We start from the raw sequence: 17,342 nt of genomic DNA, 5'->3' as shown, positions 1-17,342 counted from the left end.
CTTGAAGGTCAGCCTCCAAGTCTCAAGGAGAGTTAAATTTGCAGTTTATACTAAGCTGCCCAACTTTATTCTCATAGAACCCTTGCAGATTGTATTGGCAAACAGAATTCAGCCTCCCTACTTGATAGGATCACGGCCAGCACCGCAAGCGGTGAGCCGTTGCATCCCCAATAACTGGGAAAGACGACATAGCTAATTTGTTGCGACCCATGATCACCAAACAGGCCTAGAAACAGAAAACCCACATAGACAGGATAAGACCAGACTGTTTAGTTGACTGGCCCCTGCATTGGTGAGCCCAGAACCCAAACCTAGAATAGAAGTGGAGAATGAGAGCAGAAGCTGATGAAGGCGCATCCCTTAGACCCAACCTCATTACTCTCAACCAACCACTCTCATCTCCAGCCCAAAGAAAGCAACCCAAGAGAATCACTCCTAAAGCAAAGCACCCACTTGTGCTGCTTTCAGGTAAATTCCTTTTTCACAATTTCATCTTTATCTTAATCTAAAACCTTGTAAATACACATGATTAAGAGAAAGAAAACATTTCAGTTGCTCCAACTTTTCCAATTAAGACAGCCAGTCTTGTCTGCTTGGAATGAAGCCAATAACAATCCCACATAATTGTTGGGAGACTTGTGAGACTCACATGGGTTTGACTGTATAAAATTTGGAATTGACAAGGGAATATCTGAGATGATGGTAGGTTGGGCTGATCAACAGGAGTTTCAAGAGGGAAAACAACACATAAACTGACAATTGTCCCTGTTTTGTCAAACCAGAACCTATGAAATTGAATGATCGCTTCCTCTTTACCTCAAACAAACCTGGTTTTGCTTGAGGACCTCTGATTCAAACACTACAATCTTTCGATGGTTTTCAGGAAAGTTCTAGTAATTGTTCCTGTTTTCAAGATAGTGTTTACTCCTACCAACAAGGCCACAGGAACTTACACGGGCACTTTCTCAGGGTTCTGCTTGTTACTATCGCAAAGGACCTTGCAGGGTGGGAGCTTTTGAATTGAGTGTCTTTCACGCTGCACACTGTGATAAGTGGGTTAACAGGTTGCAGGGTCAAATGAAAAAATGTATTTGCAGCGGGGATATATATATATGTGATAGGTTAATGACGTATGCGTGTCAGGGTAATAAATGTCCGAAGTCTAAAACGGGTGTCATAGTACTACATAAAGAAGATCTGAGGGAGAGTGATAGCGCTGAAAGTGTTCAAATAGCAGCAAACAAAAACGGGCAGGCTAGTATGGGCATTCCACTTTGATCGACTTGATTAAGGCAGTGACCGGCTTTCGTTGACGTTTGGCCCTACAAGAACATGAGGGTAAGCGAGGAGTGGTAGGAGGCGCGATGTGGAAAAGAAAACGTACCATGGCACGGGTCCATGTGCCCAGTCACTGGTACCTTCGGGGCTGCTTGCATCCCACAATCCGAGCTATCATCCCAGGCCAAAGGTCAGCGGGCTAGGCTGAAAGGTAGCAATGTTGTCTACGCAAATCCACTTACTTGGATACGCGAGCGGGCTGAGGGGAAGTGGCGTTGGCCGTTGTGAAGAGTCTGATCGGGAGTCAAGGTCCTCACCGGACGTCCATCAACTAGCCAAGTGATCTGGATAAATTGTGTTTGTGAAAAGTTTTGGCATCAGTCACATGAGACACTTGAGAACATGCAACGAGTAGCTTACCCCATTAGGACTCCAGTCTACTGTGTAGGTGTGCACGCCCCCAGTGCTTCCACCGTTAGCGTAATTGTGGACACCGCCAAAGACGCCGTAGAGCGGCTCGGTCTCTCCTGGGGCAGGACGGAAAACATTGGTTTGCCAGTGCTTGGCATCCCCGCCGAGGATCTCAATATCAATCTCGTCCGCAGTGGTGGTGCCGAAAAGGACAAGTGCCACAACGGCACCGGGTACGTCGGAGGCGGCAACGGTGAGGGAAACTTTGCCGTATCTGTCAAGTGAAATAAAATTACTGAGATGGTACACGGCATGAAAGGTACAAGTAGATAGCGCTTACAAGAAAGAATAAGTGGAGTTGAGGGTCGAACCGTCGCCCAACTTGTCGTTTGTCCTGCCATTGGCGGACTGCAAAACGGGTCCCGCGGGTGGGTTGAGTGCGAGATTGACACCACCGCCGGGGTTCATTCTGTGAGCCTGGGGATTGGTGGAGAGTTGAACCCAGGAAGGGGGTAATCTGGGGGATTGGAAAGTCTCGGACATCGGTGTGCATTGCGAGACCTGCCGGGATTTCGCAGCCACCTTGCGCGGAGCAGGGGTGGAGGGTGAACAGAAAACCTCCGAAAGCCCCGAGCACATGGCAAGGAAAAGCATAGAAAAATGGATTCGATTCATGTTTGCTTGTTGGAATCTAGAATGCGTTCACTATAGTTTTCAGCAAAATGAGCCCTCTCGGAATTTAGGATGGGTGTTAGTGCGAGTGGACAGCTTTTATGCGGCTTACGAGAGGGTGCGGTATTCAAGCTCGACAGATGTAGAGCAGAACGAGCTGGTGATTTGGCCCTGAAGAGGGTTGGTGGGTGAGTTTTTTTTTAAAAAAAGGAGTGGAAAAAAGAATGGAAAGCTTGCTGAACACGACACAAGCACGTTGGGTTTGGCGGAGGTAATAAGAGGAACAGTGATAATCTTCAAGGAATGGCGAGTGCGAACTCAATATATACTCATTTCTCGCTCCTCCCCGTGTTCTTTTTTATCCCGCCAATTCGATAGACATACATGAAAGAGAATTGAGATATGGATGTATTTTCAAGGAGTGCTTTGCGGCAAACAGGCCTGGTCCAATCGGGTAATCAATCGCGACCAAGCCCCGCTTGGAACATCCCCTTTGCAGACCAGGTAGGCAGTTGGGACTGGGTGGGGTTGGTCAGAAAGGGCTGGAATCCACACCCGCCCGGTGCAATGACCTCCGCTGGTGCGGCCGTGCGGCCTTGTGGGGTGTCTGTGGGGCTGGGGTCGTCGTCACGAGCACCATCATCTCATCAAAGCGCCGAGTCGCCATATTTCGCATCCGCGTCATCACGCGGTAATGGGAAATTGCCTGAAAATACGAGGAAGTTATGTTGGACCGTGCCAGTGGCAAGGCATACTCCTATTCAATGGCGCGTTCCCTCAGATGCCATGCAAACTAGAAAAAAGTAGATCCCAATATAGACGCATGGTTTCATTCGGGAGTTTTGTGTTCTTTGCATGATGGAGATTTGTGAGTATGTGGATGCCGTAGGCAGGGTGAGCAGAGTTTGGGATTGACCCGGCTTTGACAGGGACTCCTGTAACTATTGCATGGCTTCGACGGATTGGATTCATTGACCTGCGAGGAAGACCGAAATAAGAGGGTTGCAAAATTGAAGACACCAATAACACTTAAACCAGAGAGACGATCCTTGGGCAGCAGAAATGATGTGTGTTAATTGCGGGTTATGCACCATCACCAGATGGACGGCGCCGTGCTCATTCATGCCGCTGGTACGCTTGGTTTCCTAGAGCATTCTCCGTCAAACTCAGAGGCTCTTTCTAAGAATCTCTCCGATCCCTGCATGAGGGTGAGGAAACGACTTCTCCGAAGAAATCCGTCTGCACAACCTAGAGATTCTTTGAATGTGTATGTAGTCAAATCTCATAGAACTTCAAGTTCCCGGGACAACATAACAATTTATGATTATTACAGAAAGAACAAATTGCCTCATGAGGGCAAGCGAATCGGATCCAACAAGCAAGATGAAAGCTTCACGTGTGGAATATATAGGCTGAGCGTTATTTCGAGTGTGAATTTGCAGTGAGGCTCAGAATCCCTTCTGAGGCCTGGGCCCCAGAAAACACAAGACAACAAATTAAGCATCGAACTGAAAAAAGAAGTCTGGACAATCCCCCTTCGCTATGCCGGGCATTAGGAGCAAAATGGTGTTCCCGGGCATGCCAATCAATTGAAAACTAAGAAGAGTCAGCGATGTCTGATGCGGCTTTGTGCATGATGGCTGAGTGCGATGTCAGCTCTGGTTCATGGTCAACACGCTGTTAGTGCTGAGTTTCAAATTCAAGGAGGATGATTTAATTTCGACATCAACGCGGGCAGTCAGAGAAGCTTTGAGGATAATTGTTTTTGTGTGTTTTGATGACTAGGAGATGATGGCAATATGTGGATGAGGATGACTCGAGAACAATTTCCGGAGAGGTGTTCATGGCTTGCCGAGAATGAGCCCAAGTGCTACCAAGAGGGATTACCTGTCGTTGCTGTCAGCATGCTCTTCTAACAACGGCCCCATCGGGGAACTGACAGATATATGTAGAGAAACTTGAGGAAGAGACAGCGAGACTGACTGATAGGCCGGGGATTAAGGTAGGGCTGATTTCAAACTCAGCAGTCGAACATTGGCACTTGCCAAAAAATCTAAGGCCCTGTTTGGCAGTGTCATATTATGCAGCGTAATAATAGGAAACATGCTACATTACATATGGTAAAACATGTCTTTTTAGGATAATCTTTTGAAAGCAAACCCTCATAAGGCTTGGCAGTTTACTTCCAAAAGATCAGGCGGAAAAGTAGTGTCTTGCACAATGTAGGGGGACATGGCAAGATTATTTATTGGGAGTTACTGGCGCGCAGCAGAAGGGGCTAAGGTCCATGCTAGGCGCCCCCCTCCACTCAACAGCTAGGTGGACTCTCATACGAACCCTGAGACCGGACACCTAGCCGAACTACAAACCACGATACGCGCACGTACGACGAGGCGGAGTTACGCGATATGGCCCGGGACCGAGGACCGCAGACGAACCCACATGCGGACTAGAGGACCGACCGCAGAGACGCCCAAGGGCGCTCCAGGGCAGACGAGTGAGTACTTAAGCCACTGGTACGACCAGCGGCTTCCGACCCACCAGTCTCACCCAGTCCTTTGTTCCCGTCTCAGAGCGCGTATTGCTCATCGCCGTTCCCCTTTCTTTCGATTTCTCGCTTTCCATCAGAAGAGTCGACCGCTATCCTTTGAAACCACGAACTCAGCTACTCCATTTTTTTTTTTTTTTTTCCCTTCAGAAACTCGACTCCTCCACTCTTCCCCTTTCACCTTCATCAGCAACACCGACCAGTCCTCTTTACTCCCCTCTTCCCACCGACTTCAATCGCGTATCAAGCCATGTCCGAATCCCTTTCCAAGAACTCTGTTCCTAAAGCTCCAGCAGAGAAGCTCTCAGACCTCCCTACCCTTGCCGGAGGGATGGCAAATCCGACGGCTACGGCCACGAGTCAACCCATACCTACTAGTGATGAGTTACCTCTCACGTCGGCCGGTGAGGCTTCACAAGTAGAAGCGCAGAGTATCGAAGAATCTCTGGTGCCCCAAGGTAAGCTAGATTTCTTATGACTAGAATCCGCTCCCTTACCGGTCGGATAGTCACTGATATAGAGCCACAATCAGATATTCCAGCAGTTGAACCCGTATCCGGTCCTGCTAAGAACACTCGAGCTAAAGCGAATCCTGCGGCGAAGCAGAAGAAGTCGACGAAGAAGCAGCCAGATCAATCTGATAAGCAAGCCGTCCCGAAGGCCCCCAGGCTCCCTGCCGACGACCTGGTTGATGATCCGGAGCAAGAGATCTTAGAGTTGCTCGGTGATAAGGACTGTCAGATCGTCACTTGTCATCCCCCGGTTGCAGAAACTCCTCCTATTGAAAAAATAGGCCCCTTGAATGACAACAGGGACGCAGTATGGCTCAAGGCTAATGAAGCGGATAACGACGGCGACGCAGAGCGAGCCAATTTCTTCTACAATATGTACACTTCTATTGTCAATAGTAGCAAGATGCCAGCCCAGTCTACTACCATCGACAGCACATCCACCCGTCCGTCCACCATGCCAAGCTTCATTACAGTGAACCCTTCCCATATCTCAACCCCTCCGCCGACCACTTCCGGTCAAATCTCGGTCGAGCAGTCAGAGACTAAGTCGAAGCAGAAAGGCCTCTCCTTCAAGATCGGGTGTGCAAATCAACACGTCAGCGTCGGCTTCACTCCGTTCTTTGACAAGAATCTCAAAGAGCTCAAGGCCCCAATCCCTCTGACGATCTTCAATTGCAAGTGGCAAGCAGATGCGATGTCGTATTATGCCGTCAACCGGTCCAGATCTGAAGAAAATGGCTCTGAGAAGGGATTGAGATATTTTGGTCTTCCTTATCCAAGCAAATGGTCATTGTCGTTAGGAGCTTGGACGGTTGCTCACAGAGAATTTCATGTTTGCATCCGGGACGTATACGGTTTCAAGATCTTCGCTGAATGGCTGTTAGCTCACAAAGCTAATTGTGACAGGATCCACTTGAATGTCTGTTTTCTCGCGGCCCTCCGCTACGACATTCAAATGCGGGCCAACACATTCGCCCACCACATCACTGTTGGAGATGAAACCTTCGTTCCCGACATCTCCGTCTTCCGTCAGGACATCGCCGACCAGTGCTACAACGATGTGAGAAAGAAGAGCGAGCTAGGTTTTGAAGACGCCCCGTATGTTGCTGGAGGAGAGCGTAGTGGGTGGGACCCCGCGACAGGCGCTCCGAAGGGGCGACCGGATTTCTCCCAGTCGAGTTCGGCCCAAGGACCGTCACGCGAAAGCTTTCAGAGACAGAGAGGCGGACAATCGAGGGGCTATTTCGGAGGAGACCGGGCCTTCTACAACCCTTCAGGTGGAAGATCCAAACCCCCTGCGAACTTCAGAGGTCGGCGAGGCAGTCCTGCCCAGAACAACCCAGACCCATTGTAGGCCTGCTTGGTTTCTTTCTTTTTTGTCTCCATGGTTTTTGTCACCTGCCCGCGCTGCGCATCCTGTTCCGGTATCACATGTTACACATGGACTCCCCCTTTCTTTAAGCTTCCCATTGCCCTTCCTCCCAAGCGTCCTAATAATTCTTCCTTCCGCACAATTGTTTGTTTTGGCCACTTACGCATGGTGTTCTTTCTCATGTTTAATGTTGTATGGATTTATCCGTTTAATGAAGACTTGACAGGCCCGTTCCAATAAGCAGAGGCAGTGCCACCCAGTGCAGTGAGAGTGCCCCTAAGAGTAGGAGAGTAGATGTTAAGATCATAGGAGAGAAGGAAGAGGGACACCCCGGTAAGTCTTCAAAAAAAAAAAAAAAAAAAAGAAGTGGGAAAGAGATGAAACAAGATTTACCACCGTTTCTCCTTTAATGGAATTAGAACATTACTGAGATATGATGTCCCAATTTGCTCTAGAACCGCTATGGCCCACGGAGGTATTGTGCGAAATGAACATTCCACAGTGGGAAAAAGCCTTGGCTAATGCAGGCCTTCTACCCGAGTTCGATGATGTCTTAGCGGGGTTCAAGCACGGCTTCGACCAGGGAATTCCCCCGCACCGCCTAGAGGATGACTTACGTTGGTATACCCCACCTAACCACTCGTCCTCCTTGTTAGCTCAAGAAAAGATTGAAAAGTCTTTCAAACTAGAACTTGAGCGCGGCCGGATGCATGGGCCCTATTCCCATCAGCAAGTCGCAGAGAGATTCCCTTTCTTCCGGACCAGTCCGCTGGGAGCTGTAGTGAACGGTGATGGATCGGTAAGGCCAATCAACGACCTATCCTTCCCAAAGCACGACCCGCGAGTTCCTTCTGTAAACTCCTTTGTCGATAAGGCCGACTTCACCACAACTTGGGATGATTTCAGGGTAGTGTCAGCTTTCCTCCGCGCACGGGACAAACCTTGCCAATTAGCCCTCTTTGATTGGGAAAAGGCGTACCGACAAATCCCGACTAGACCGGATCAATGGCCTTACCTCTTAACGTTGACATTCGACGACAAGCTTCTCTTAGACACCAGGATCACCTTTGGCGGTGTCGCTGGATGCGGATCCTTCGGCAGGCCAGCCGACGGATGGAAACGCATCATGCTACATGAATTCGATCTCACCACGATCTTTAGGTGGGTCGATGATAACTTGTTTGTGAAAGAACCAGAATCCTCAGTGTGCATGGACAACGTGGCGACAAGATCAGCCGAACTTGGCGTCCTAACGAACAAATCCAAGTACTCACCCTTCGCTGATGAGCAGAAGTTCCTTGGGTTCATTTGGAACGGGAAAGACAAGACCGTTCGCCTACCCGACGCAAAAGTAGAACTTCGACTCTCCCAAATGAAGAGTTTCCTCGACAAATCCCGGCCGTTCACTTACGACGAAGCCGAGATCATGGCGGGACGTCTGGGTCACGCGGCGTACATCTTCCCGCAGATGAGATGTTATATTAACGGCTTCTATTGGTGGATGAACAGCTGGATCTTCCGACACCACCCCCGATGCCCGCCTTCATACGTGGTCGACGACGTAGAACGCTGGGTGCACACCCTGACCACCCAACGGCTGACCAGGCTTATCGCCAGCCCCCACCCGACAGACGTAGGCTGGGTGGGTGACACCTCCACTTCATTTGGCATAGGCGTCATCGTGTCAGGACGATGGGCCCAGTTTAAAGTGATGCAGGGCTGGAATCAAGATCCAGGAATGCCGAGGGACATCTCCTGGCTAGAAACGGTGGCAGTGCGATTAGGCTTGATTATCCTCTTGTCAATGAATGCTAGGCCCGGGAAAGTTTTCTTCGTGGAAACGGACAACTCGTCCACAAAATCCGTCATTCAGAAACGCCGCGCAGGTAACGTGGCCGTGAACGAGGAATGGAAAGTAATACAAGACCTCCTGATATCGCACGATATCGACTTGATGGCACGGACGGTCACTTCCGCTAACAACCGCGCAGACGGTTTGTCGCGTGGGGACCGCGCAGGTTTGCAGATGAAACACCAAATCCGGGTCATAGTCCCTTTAGACTTGTCCCCCTTCGTGACTGAGGTGTTGTAAGAGTAATCATTCTTGTATTTAAAACCCAAGGCTGGCATGCCTCCACCTTGTTTCCTTACTCCTACGCATTGTGTTCACCTCCCTCCCAGAATTTAAACTCTCCGCCCAATTTCCGTTGTACTCCCCTCGGTATCTAGGAACCATGCCTGCCCAGTACCATCTCCCAGCTATCGCAGCGTTTCTTTCCGACAGAGTAAACGCAAAAACCCCTTCAGCCTTAAATATACACACCCTTTTAGGGTGGAGATGGAACACGCTGCTCCTGTACAACGCCGGTGTAAAAAAAAAAAAAAAAAAAAAAAAAAAAAGTACATCCGCTTCAAACGGGAGACTTCCGCCGCCCGTTCATTGTTACCCGCCTCATCCCACGACATCTATCTATTTTGCTGGTGGGCGGGCCGAGCGGTAGGGAGGCAGACAGCGAGAGAGGTGACGGCGCGAACAATCTCACGATACCTCTTCGGTCTGAAGGCCTGGCACATATACCACGACATGCGTTACCCATACGAGTCAGCCGCGAAGGTGGTCGTGATCCTCCGGTCCTCAGCCTGGTTGGATGCCGCCTCTCCCGCCCGGCCGGCCAAGACGGCAATACAACTCCACCACCTCCTCTACCTGGCAAGCCGTTTGAGAGGCGGCTCCCCTCTCAACTCAGCACTTTTCGACCTAGCGGTAGTGGCGTTCTGGGGGATGGCTCGGCTAGCCGAACTCACGTATTCCGAGGGGGGGGGGGGTCAACCCCCCGAGGCGACTTCCCTCTTAGCAAGGGACGCGACGCTCCACACGTCACCGATGTCCAACCTCCCGACTCGGGTCACACTCGCGTTGCGAGCAGCAAAGACAGCCAAGCCAGGAGAGGTCCAAGTAATTCACCTAAAGCGCATGAGTGGGCCACTCTGCCCGGTGGCGGCAGTCCAGAGGCGGTTAGCAGACGCGCAGTCCCCGGACGACGCGCTTTTCGGCTACTCCGATGGTTCTAACCGCCATAACCTGACGCGCCCCACCACGGTACAGGCTTTCCAAGCCCTCTTGCAAGCAGGAGGCTTCCACGGCCTCTCGGGCCACTCGTTTCGGGTTGGAGGCGCGTCTCTCCGACACGCTCTAGGGGTCCCCGTGCCCCAGATCTGCCGACTAGGCAGGTGGACGTCCAGCTGCTACGAACTGTACATCCGACACTACTCTCGAGTAGAAAAGGCCTCCGCCTTGTCCATCTTGAACAACTCTCTCCTTTAAATGCTGTGTGTGGTCGAGATTATCCCGTTTCCCCCTGTCCTGTGGAAAGCTTTCGTTTAGTCATCTTCTTAGAGTAATGGGCCTACCTAATGTCTCAGGCTCTCAGAAGCCGAGGTTTGGGGCTTACATTAGGCCCTCCTCAAAGAAGCCTCCGGCTAAGCGCTCAAAGCTGTCTCGCGGAGGACTGGCCACTCGCCGCCTGACGCGCAATGTGCGCGCAGACGCGCTGGGCAGAAAGCTATGGGAACCCCACGCTTTTGCCCAGCCTCGAGGGGCCGCCTCACGCAGTCGACCCACACATTGGGCGACCTGGAGCTACACACGGCAACATGACGCTCGGGTCGCCCTAGGAGGACAAGCGTAGGGAACCCCCCACGACTTGTCACTCCGAAGAATGTACAGCTAGGCGCCGTTCTCATGGATTGCGTAATAATCACGCTGCCAAACAGGGCCTAACTTAACAAAGTCCCCTTATGCGGGGATGAATGGTGAACAAAGTGCCGCTGACCGCAGGGAGGGACTTACGACTGATGTGGGGGTCGTGGCGCTGCAGCTCGCTTGGTTTGCAATCTATGTACATAAATATGAGGTCCCAAGTATCTACATATACATGCTCTTGCAGCTTGACTATATATCTCTCAACTCAATTTTTTTTTAGATCTAGTCAAACAAAAACTTGCCTTTTTTCAAAAAACCACCAACAATAGGCCGGTTGGTTGATTGATGGGGGGGGGGGGGGGGGGGTGAGCTCTAAAAGTTGGTGCCATCTGAGCTTGTTTTAGTGGCTGGGGTGGACAGCATCAAAACTCTTGTTGAGGGACACCAGGGACTGAAACTGAAGGGCTACTGGTGCTCACGGACGGGGGCTTGACAGTGAAGATATATATATTAGATTCAGTGAGGAAAAGAGCCAGACAGTGGGAGCCGGTAGACTGTAGTAATGGGCTGCTTGGTAGAAGCATATCTATGTACAAGCATACAACAACTACATACGGGCTACACCATTTCAACAACTCTAACTTGCCTAATTCCCTTCTCCTTGGGAGGGTCCCTGCGGGACGGCGCCCCCCCTCCAATTAAAGGGACTTATGTAGTTAAGTTAGATCAAAACTGCAGGCTGCAAAATTTGAAGACTTCAATTTCTTCACTTTTTGGTGGATGGCTTACACACCGCAACCCCCACAGGCCCCAGTCCCTAACCTAACTAAGTACCTCTATTGGGGGGGGGGGGGGGGGGACACCATCCCGCAGGGACCCTCCAAAGGAGGGACTTATGCGCTATGTTGACCCCGTGGCAGTAGAAAATTAGAAAAATTATCTTTTTTAATCCTCTCTGGACGTGCCATTTGTCACCAGACAATGAAATTTTAGGGGAGCAAAATGTGCACAACATCATGGAGTTTCTTTGTACATATATTAATTTGTTTTGGGGCCTTGGGTGCCCCATGGAGTCGTTTTTTGTGACTGACAAGTGTCCACTTCATCATACATTCCACATTTTACACTGTACAGTGGGTCATCTAATGTTTTTGGCACCAAATTTTTCAATGCGGAAGCTCAGGTCACAGCCTTTAAGTCATGAGATTGGCGGAGGACAAGGCTTACAGGTAGGGCGGCGGTATGCCCAGGTACAATGCATTAACCACCGCCTTTTGGAGGCAGAGCCCTTGGTGGCAAAAAACAGGGTGGGCAGTTGAAGGTCTAACTGTACCTTTGTCATGTGATTGTGAGCTTGTTTGGAAAGCTTGCATTATTTGTGGGAATGTTCCAGGCTTGGCAACAAGAGCAACGAGTTTTCCAAATGAGATTTTTACCATGGTAATCAAGCCTCAAAACAACCCCCTCAGCAATCTGTTGCCAATTCCAGCCGGTTGCTGGGTTAGTTTGATTTGAATGGGGATGTGTGATCATATCAAAAGCAGCAGCTGAAACAACAGCCCCTCCTCCCAAAGCAGCAATACAGTGGCTAAGACAATATACCACTCCCAATAAGAGTGACCCTCCAAAACAGCCTTTTTGCAGAAAGTCGTAGTGAGAAACGGAGACGGCCTTGGTGTACTACATATATGGCCCCAGTCTCAAATGATTGTCCACCAGCAGCTCAAGCTCCCCTGTTGCGCTTGCACAGGTTGAGCGAGCTTTTCCTGGTCCGCTCCACCATCACACTTGTGATAGGTCCAAGTGGTTAACCAATCTGTTTCATACACCTGTTGCGTTTGCGCAGGTACATATGCTTTAGCCCCCCTCCGTCACTTCGCAATTGCAATTGACCCATGGCCATTTTTTACTCATTTGACGCTTTCTACTTCTGCTTTTTGCCCCCCTCCTGCCCTTGCAATTGCGACAGGCACAAGGGGGTTGAACCCTGCCCCTTTTCATACCTGCTTCAGGGATTGGGGGGCAAGCCCAAGGCATTTATGTTTGGGGACTTAAAATTAATTTTCTCACGGTATTAAGTGTAATATACTGATACCTGAGAAAATTTGAGGTTGGACCCAAGTGCCAATTATCCATTTGTGGGCAGGGGGCTAATTTTAAGCACCTTTTCAGAAAATTGCAGGGGAAACCCTTGATCCCAATTTCCACAAAAGTGTGGATTTAATATACTTAGATTTGGGACCACCTGACACAGCCCTCAAGAGCCACCAGCGCACTTGACAGCACATTCATCCTGCCTTGATAGCCACACCACCGCCACGCCCCTTCTATACCTCTGACCTGTGCAGGGAGCGTTGACCAGCTAGGTGTTGCCAACCAGACCACCCCCTCTACCCACCAATCTGATTTGTCCGCCTCATAGAGCTTGTCATCACATGTCCCGGCCAACCACCCCCTCACCAAGACAGTTGCTAGGCATAATCTACTAAGTAACGGTGGCCAAGACCTGTGCCCCCTCAACAGCAAATAACCTGGCAAAAGTTTGTGCCATTTGTGAAGTGTTTGCCCCGCTTGCTGCCCCTCCTAAACAAACAGCTGCCCTTGGCCCCGTTCACCCAGCTTGGGTGGATCTGCTACTTTCAAGGCCTTGCGCACCTCAATGTGAAATCAAACCAACTCACCAAGCTCCCACCCAACATTGGAAACCTGCGGGTCTCCTATTTTCAGGGCGTACGGATTGGCAGCTTATATCTTCCGCGAGCGGCTAAAAATTGTATGGTAAGTGGTCCAAGAATATGCACATCAACTCGGAATTCCTAACAGCTCAAATCCTCTCCTTCTCATCTGTACACATTAATCCTACATAATCTTGTGTGTTGATTTCTGATGTGGATTTTTTCCGTGCCAAGTGAACAGGTAACGCTGGTAGATTAGGAATCAAATGGATTGGAGAAATGCACACCTCATGCTGAGCCTTTGGCATCCTCATCCAACACTGTAATGTTGTCAGTCTCATCTCTCCATTGCTGCCTTCTTGAAAAAATTACTCACCATCAGTATTTTTCTTGCACTGTGTTTCTTTTTCAGGGAGTTGCCAGATAGCATTTCTGTCTGATGGCCTGAAGGTATGATTGCTGGATTTGTCCGGCTGTATGTTGACTTGCGGAATGTTGATGTTGTTGTTCTTTGTCTGCCTGCAACTTGTCTTTATTTTCCAGAGCTGATGATTTTTTTATTGAAATTCCAACCATCACGCAGTATCAGGCCACACAAATAACAAAATAGCTACTGCACTGGGGTAAACATCCATCCTGTACACATCAATCCAGCGCAGTCTATCTGAAGTCGGCAGGTAAACAGTAACCCAAAGTTTCTCCAATCAATGTGGATCCTCGAGAAATACACATTCCGTTTCTCGCTGCTGTACAGTCTTTACCACCACCACCACAATCACAAGTCCTTTTTCACTCAACTTTTCCAGGACAGATCACATTCTTCACAGGATAAGAACAGGTTCTCCGAGCTCGCGCTTGAGATGCTTGTCCACCATGATGCTAATTCCTCCTCCCCTCCCACTCGTTCCGGTCCCCATCCCCTGCCCATCTCCACCAATCCGTCAAGACCCTCAGTCAAAGAAGCACAAAACACATCCTAAAATGCCGGCGGATAAGCAAGGAGAAGGGCTCCCACAGACTTGCCCCTGTCCCCACACAACGGCCCGTTCTTCTCACCACGGATGTTTGCTCAGCACCTGTTTACGAGTGCCTTTGCACAATTCATGCTGAGGTTTGGTCCAATCCTTGTCAGTTACTGGTTCGAAGTTGGTTTGAAGTTGGTCTGATCTTGGTTTGAAGACCAGTTCATGTAATGCACAATCTATACTGATGTTACCTGGAATCATGCCAGATGTTTTGTGTAATGTAATCGTATAATGTACCCTATAACTATGTTGAAACCCAGCCAAACTTTATGATCAGTTGCACTCAATCTATAATTTTTACCAAGGATAAGAATTTTATTACCACGATGATTTTTAACCTCTGTGTAAACCCATACCCTACAGGTTGCTCTGGAACATTCTTTTTATAATTTTCAGCGCACACAGAATTCAAAAGGAGGTGTGTTAGGTGACAGATTAATTATCAATGCTGCTTGAACTTGGTCCCCTTGGGCCAAGGTATCTTATCCTTGCCAAAAATATGCCAGTTTTTCTTAAACCATGATTTTAATCTGGTTTGAATTTGGTGTGCATTTTCTGAGGGGCTAGCTGGAAGGATTTGTCACACAACTGTACGCCTGTACGTTTGTGTGACATATATTACCACACAGCCAAGCAATGCTGAGCTGAGTGCCCACGCAACACCAGAATATTAGATGAAACATTTAAAAGAGTTATATGTATTTTCACCTATCTGTACACACATTCTTTTGTCGGGATTTTCTGAAGTGATTAAGAAACCCTGGATAATCTGGGGCTCCCCTGAACTTAGCCCAGACTTCCAACTCTCTTTTGAAAAAAATCATAAAATTTGCTAAAACAATTATGTGAGAATGCTTGCAGCCCAGATGCCTATCTGCCACCTGCAAGATCACAAGGTGGTTATGGTGATTGATCAGTTAGCAATTTTTCATCATTTGATGCAAAAATAAAACATCAAGGAGATAGCCAGTGAGTGAAGCTAGCTCAGTTCAGAAGGAAATCACCTTTTCTCTCAAAGTATGTGATGCTTATAGCATCAATCAATACAAAAGAAATGAGTATCCACTATGTTAATTTTTTTTCCACAAGTCTATAAATATCTCGAGTGATAAAAACAGAAAGAATATTCATTGAATTTATGCACTTTCATCAAAAAGGTATATCCACCAAGCCAAAAGTTTTGTTTTTCATATATGAAAACACATTTTAAGCGGTGTGGACGGCATAATAAGCACATGATCAATGAAAATATATTATTACATCAAGAAAAATCTGGTTTCTGCCAAGAAATGGAGATTGCTTTGCAATGCAGTTGAACACAGGTTCTGGAAAAGATACAATTACTCAAATAGTCCAGTTGGGGTGGATATCAGGTTGATATGAAACCATGTCCAACATGAATTCATAAAAGATTCAGCATCAATTCAGACACACTTGAGCATAAATTTAATCCAAAATTACGCATAAATTGGTGTCAAGCTTTGCAAGTTATCTTAAAGGGTTCCTAAAGAGAGGGGTGAAGGCACTTGCACGCAAGTGCTGAGCAAACATCTGTGGTGTCTCTTGCTGAAGAGCCAAAAGAACCACCTGCCTCGCCACCAATGTCAATGGAGCATTGCCTGCCAGACACCAACCCCAAACCAACGCTGGTCATCACCAAGTGTATGCCGGAGTGTCGGCTGCTGCTCAAGGTGGCGCTCCCGGCGGAGGATTACAAAGGGCCCAGGATGTGCCAGAGCTGGGTCCCAAAGAATCCCGTCTTCCAGAGTACTATGTACCCCAACTTGAAAGGCTTGAGTCAGCCAATGGCATTATTGATCTCGGTATGGCTGATTGGTGTGATGTGTCCCACAATAACCAAGCTAATCTACAGCGAGCCCATCAGCAGCATTAACACCGCCATTCTATGAAGCTTGAGGAAGAAATTCTCACTCCTCATTTACCTTCCTCTTGCTCTGACGATTTAATTAACATTTCCTTTTCCCTCTATTTGGCTTTTGGCCATCATTTCTTCCATTATTTTCATGCTGCATATTTAAATTTGCAATATATCTTTTGCTTGAGATGGTAATTATTCATTAGAATTACTAATTTTTATGGTTTTCTTTCTCTTGTGCTAAAATGGGAAAATATGGCAAGCATGCTTTATTGAATCAGGGGTGATAAACTAGACCAAATAGGATACATATGTATCACTGTAATTGAGATTGATCCCTGAGAACAAATACAATCTGGGTGAAAAGATGCATTGAAATTATGTGCAGTGTGGTTGATTTCACAAACCTTCTTTTGGTGAATGGTCTCAAACTGGGCCATAAACAAGCGCAAGTGTCCCCCTGAATTCAGGCTTGTTTCACAAGAAACTCTGACAGTCCTCAGCCAAGGGAAATCTCTCAAGTTTGAACAAGAAATTTTTTTCTTTATAAAATGAATCATGATGTGGGCTTCTGCTGGACTGCATCCCCTACAAGTAAAGCGGCGAAGCCGCCTTGACCTCTAGTTTCTTGCAAATTTATCAGAATGTTCATTACTGTTCAAACTAAGGAGGAAAAATTGGAGAGCAAAGTATGGCATACAACAAGAATGATAAAAAAAAAAAAAAAATTGAAACCATTTTCAATGATCAAATTGAACTCAGGGACTGTAGCCCAAATCACCACTAATTTGACTCAATTTATTTCATTCAATAATAATCATTGGCAATGGTTTCAAAAAGTTTCATTTTTTATCATTCTTGTTGCATGCCATACTGTGCTCTCTAATTTTCCCTCCTTGGTTTGAACAGTAATGAACATTCTGATAAATTTGCAAGAAACTAGAGGCCAAGTTGGCTGCGCCGCTGCAGGGGTCACTTTATGTAGTGTAAGTCCACAATCTCCCCAACCTGCACCCCAAGGAACCCCCCCCCCCCCCCTCAATCTCACTTTACACACACACCAGCCATTGCACCTCTGTCTTTAACTACCAGGGAAAATTTAATGAAATTTTTGTTAGATTTGCCTTCCAATCTTGCCTGGTTTAATCTTGTCTTCATCTTGTTACTCAAATGCAACCTTGACACAAAAGTCTACATTATTTTCACAGGCTCAATCAAGTGGCACATGAGCATTTTCACTATCATGTTCACCCTCAAATTCCAGTACCAG

The 17,342-nt window shown here is 48.1% G+C and overlaps 1 protein-coding gene across 1 annotated transcript; it reads right to left on the bottom strand.

The window, feature by feature from the left end:
- Positions 1-1,255: 1,255 nt before the first annotated feature.
- Positions 1,256-2,364, bottom strand: PtA15_9A632 (uncharacterized protein; the record flags this gene model as incomplete). The annotated part of the gene is made up of 5 exons (XM_053172862.1): positions 1,256-1,322; positions 1,385-1,449; positions 1,521-1,622; positions 1,699-1,963; positions 2,030-2,364. 5 exons carry the CDS (start codon positions 2,362-2,364, stop codon positions 1,256-1,258), a joined length of 834 nt encoding a protein of 277 aa, XP_053024060.1.
- Between the last annotated feature and the right edge of the window lie 14,978 nt (positions 2,365-17,342).

Source organism: Puccinia triticina, chromosome 9A (genome assembly GCF_026914185.1).
Source record: "Puccinia triticina chromosome 9A, complete sequence".
In the NCBI taxonomy this organism is placed as follows: Eukaryota; Fungi; Basidiomycota; class Pucciniomycetes; order Pucciniales; family Pucciniaceae; genus Puccinia; species Puccinia triticina.
The sequence above is the reverse complement of the archived record's forward strand: the minus strand, read 5'-3'. Positions and strand labels throughout refer to the sequence as shown.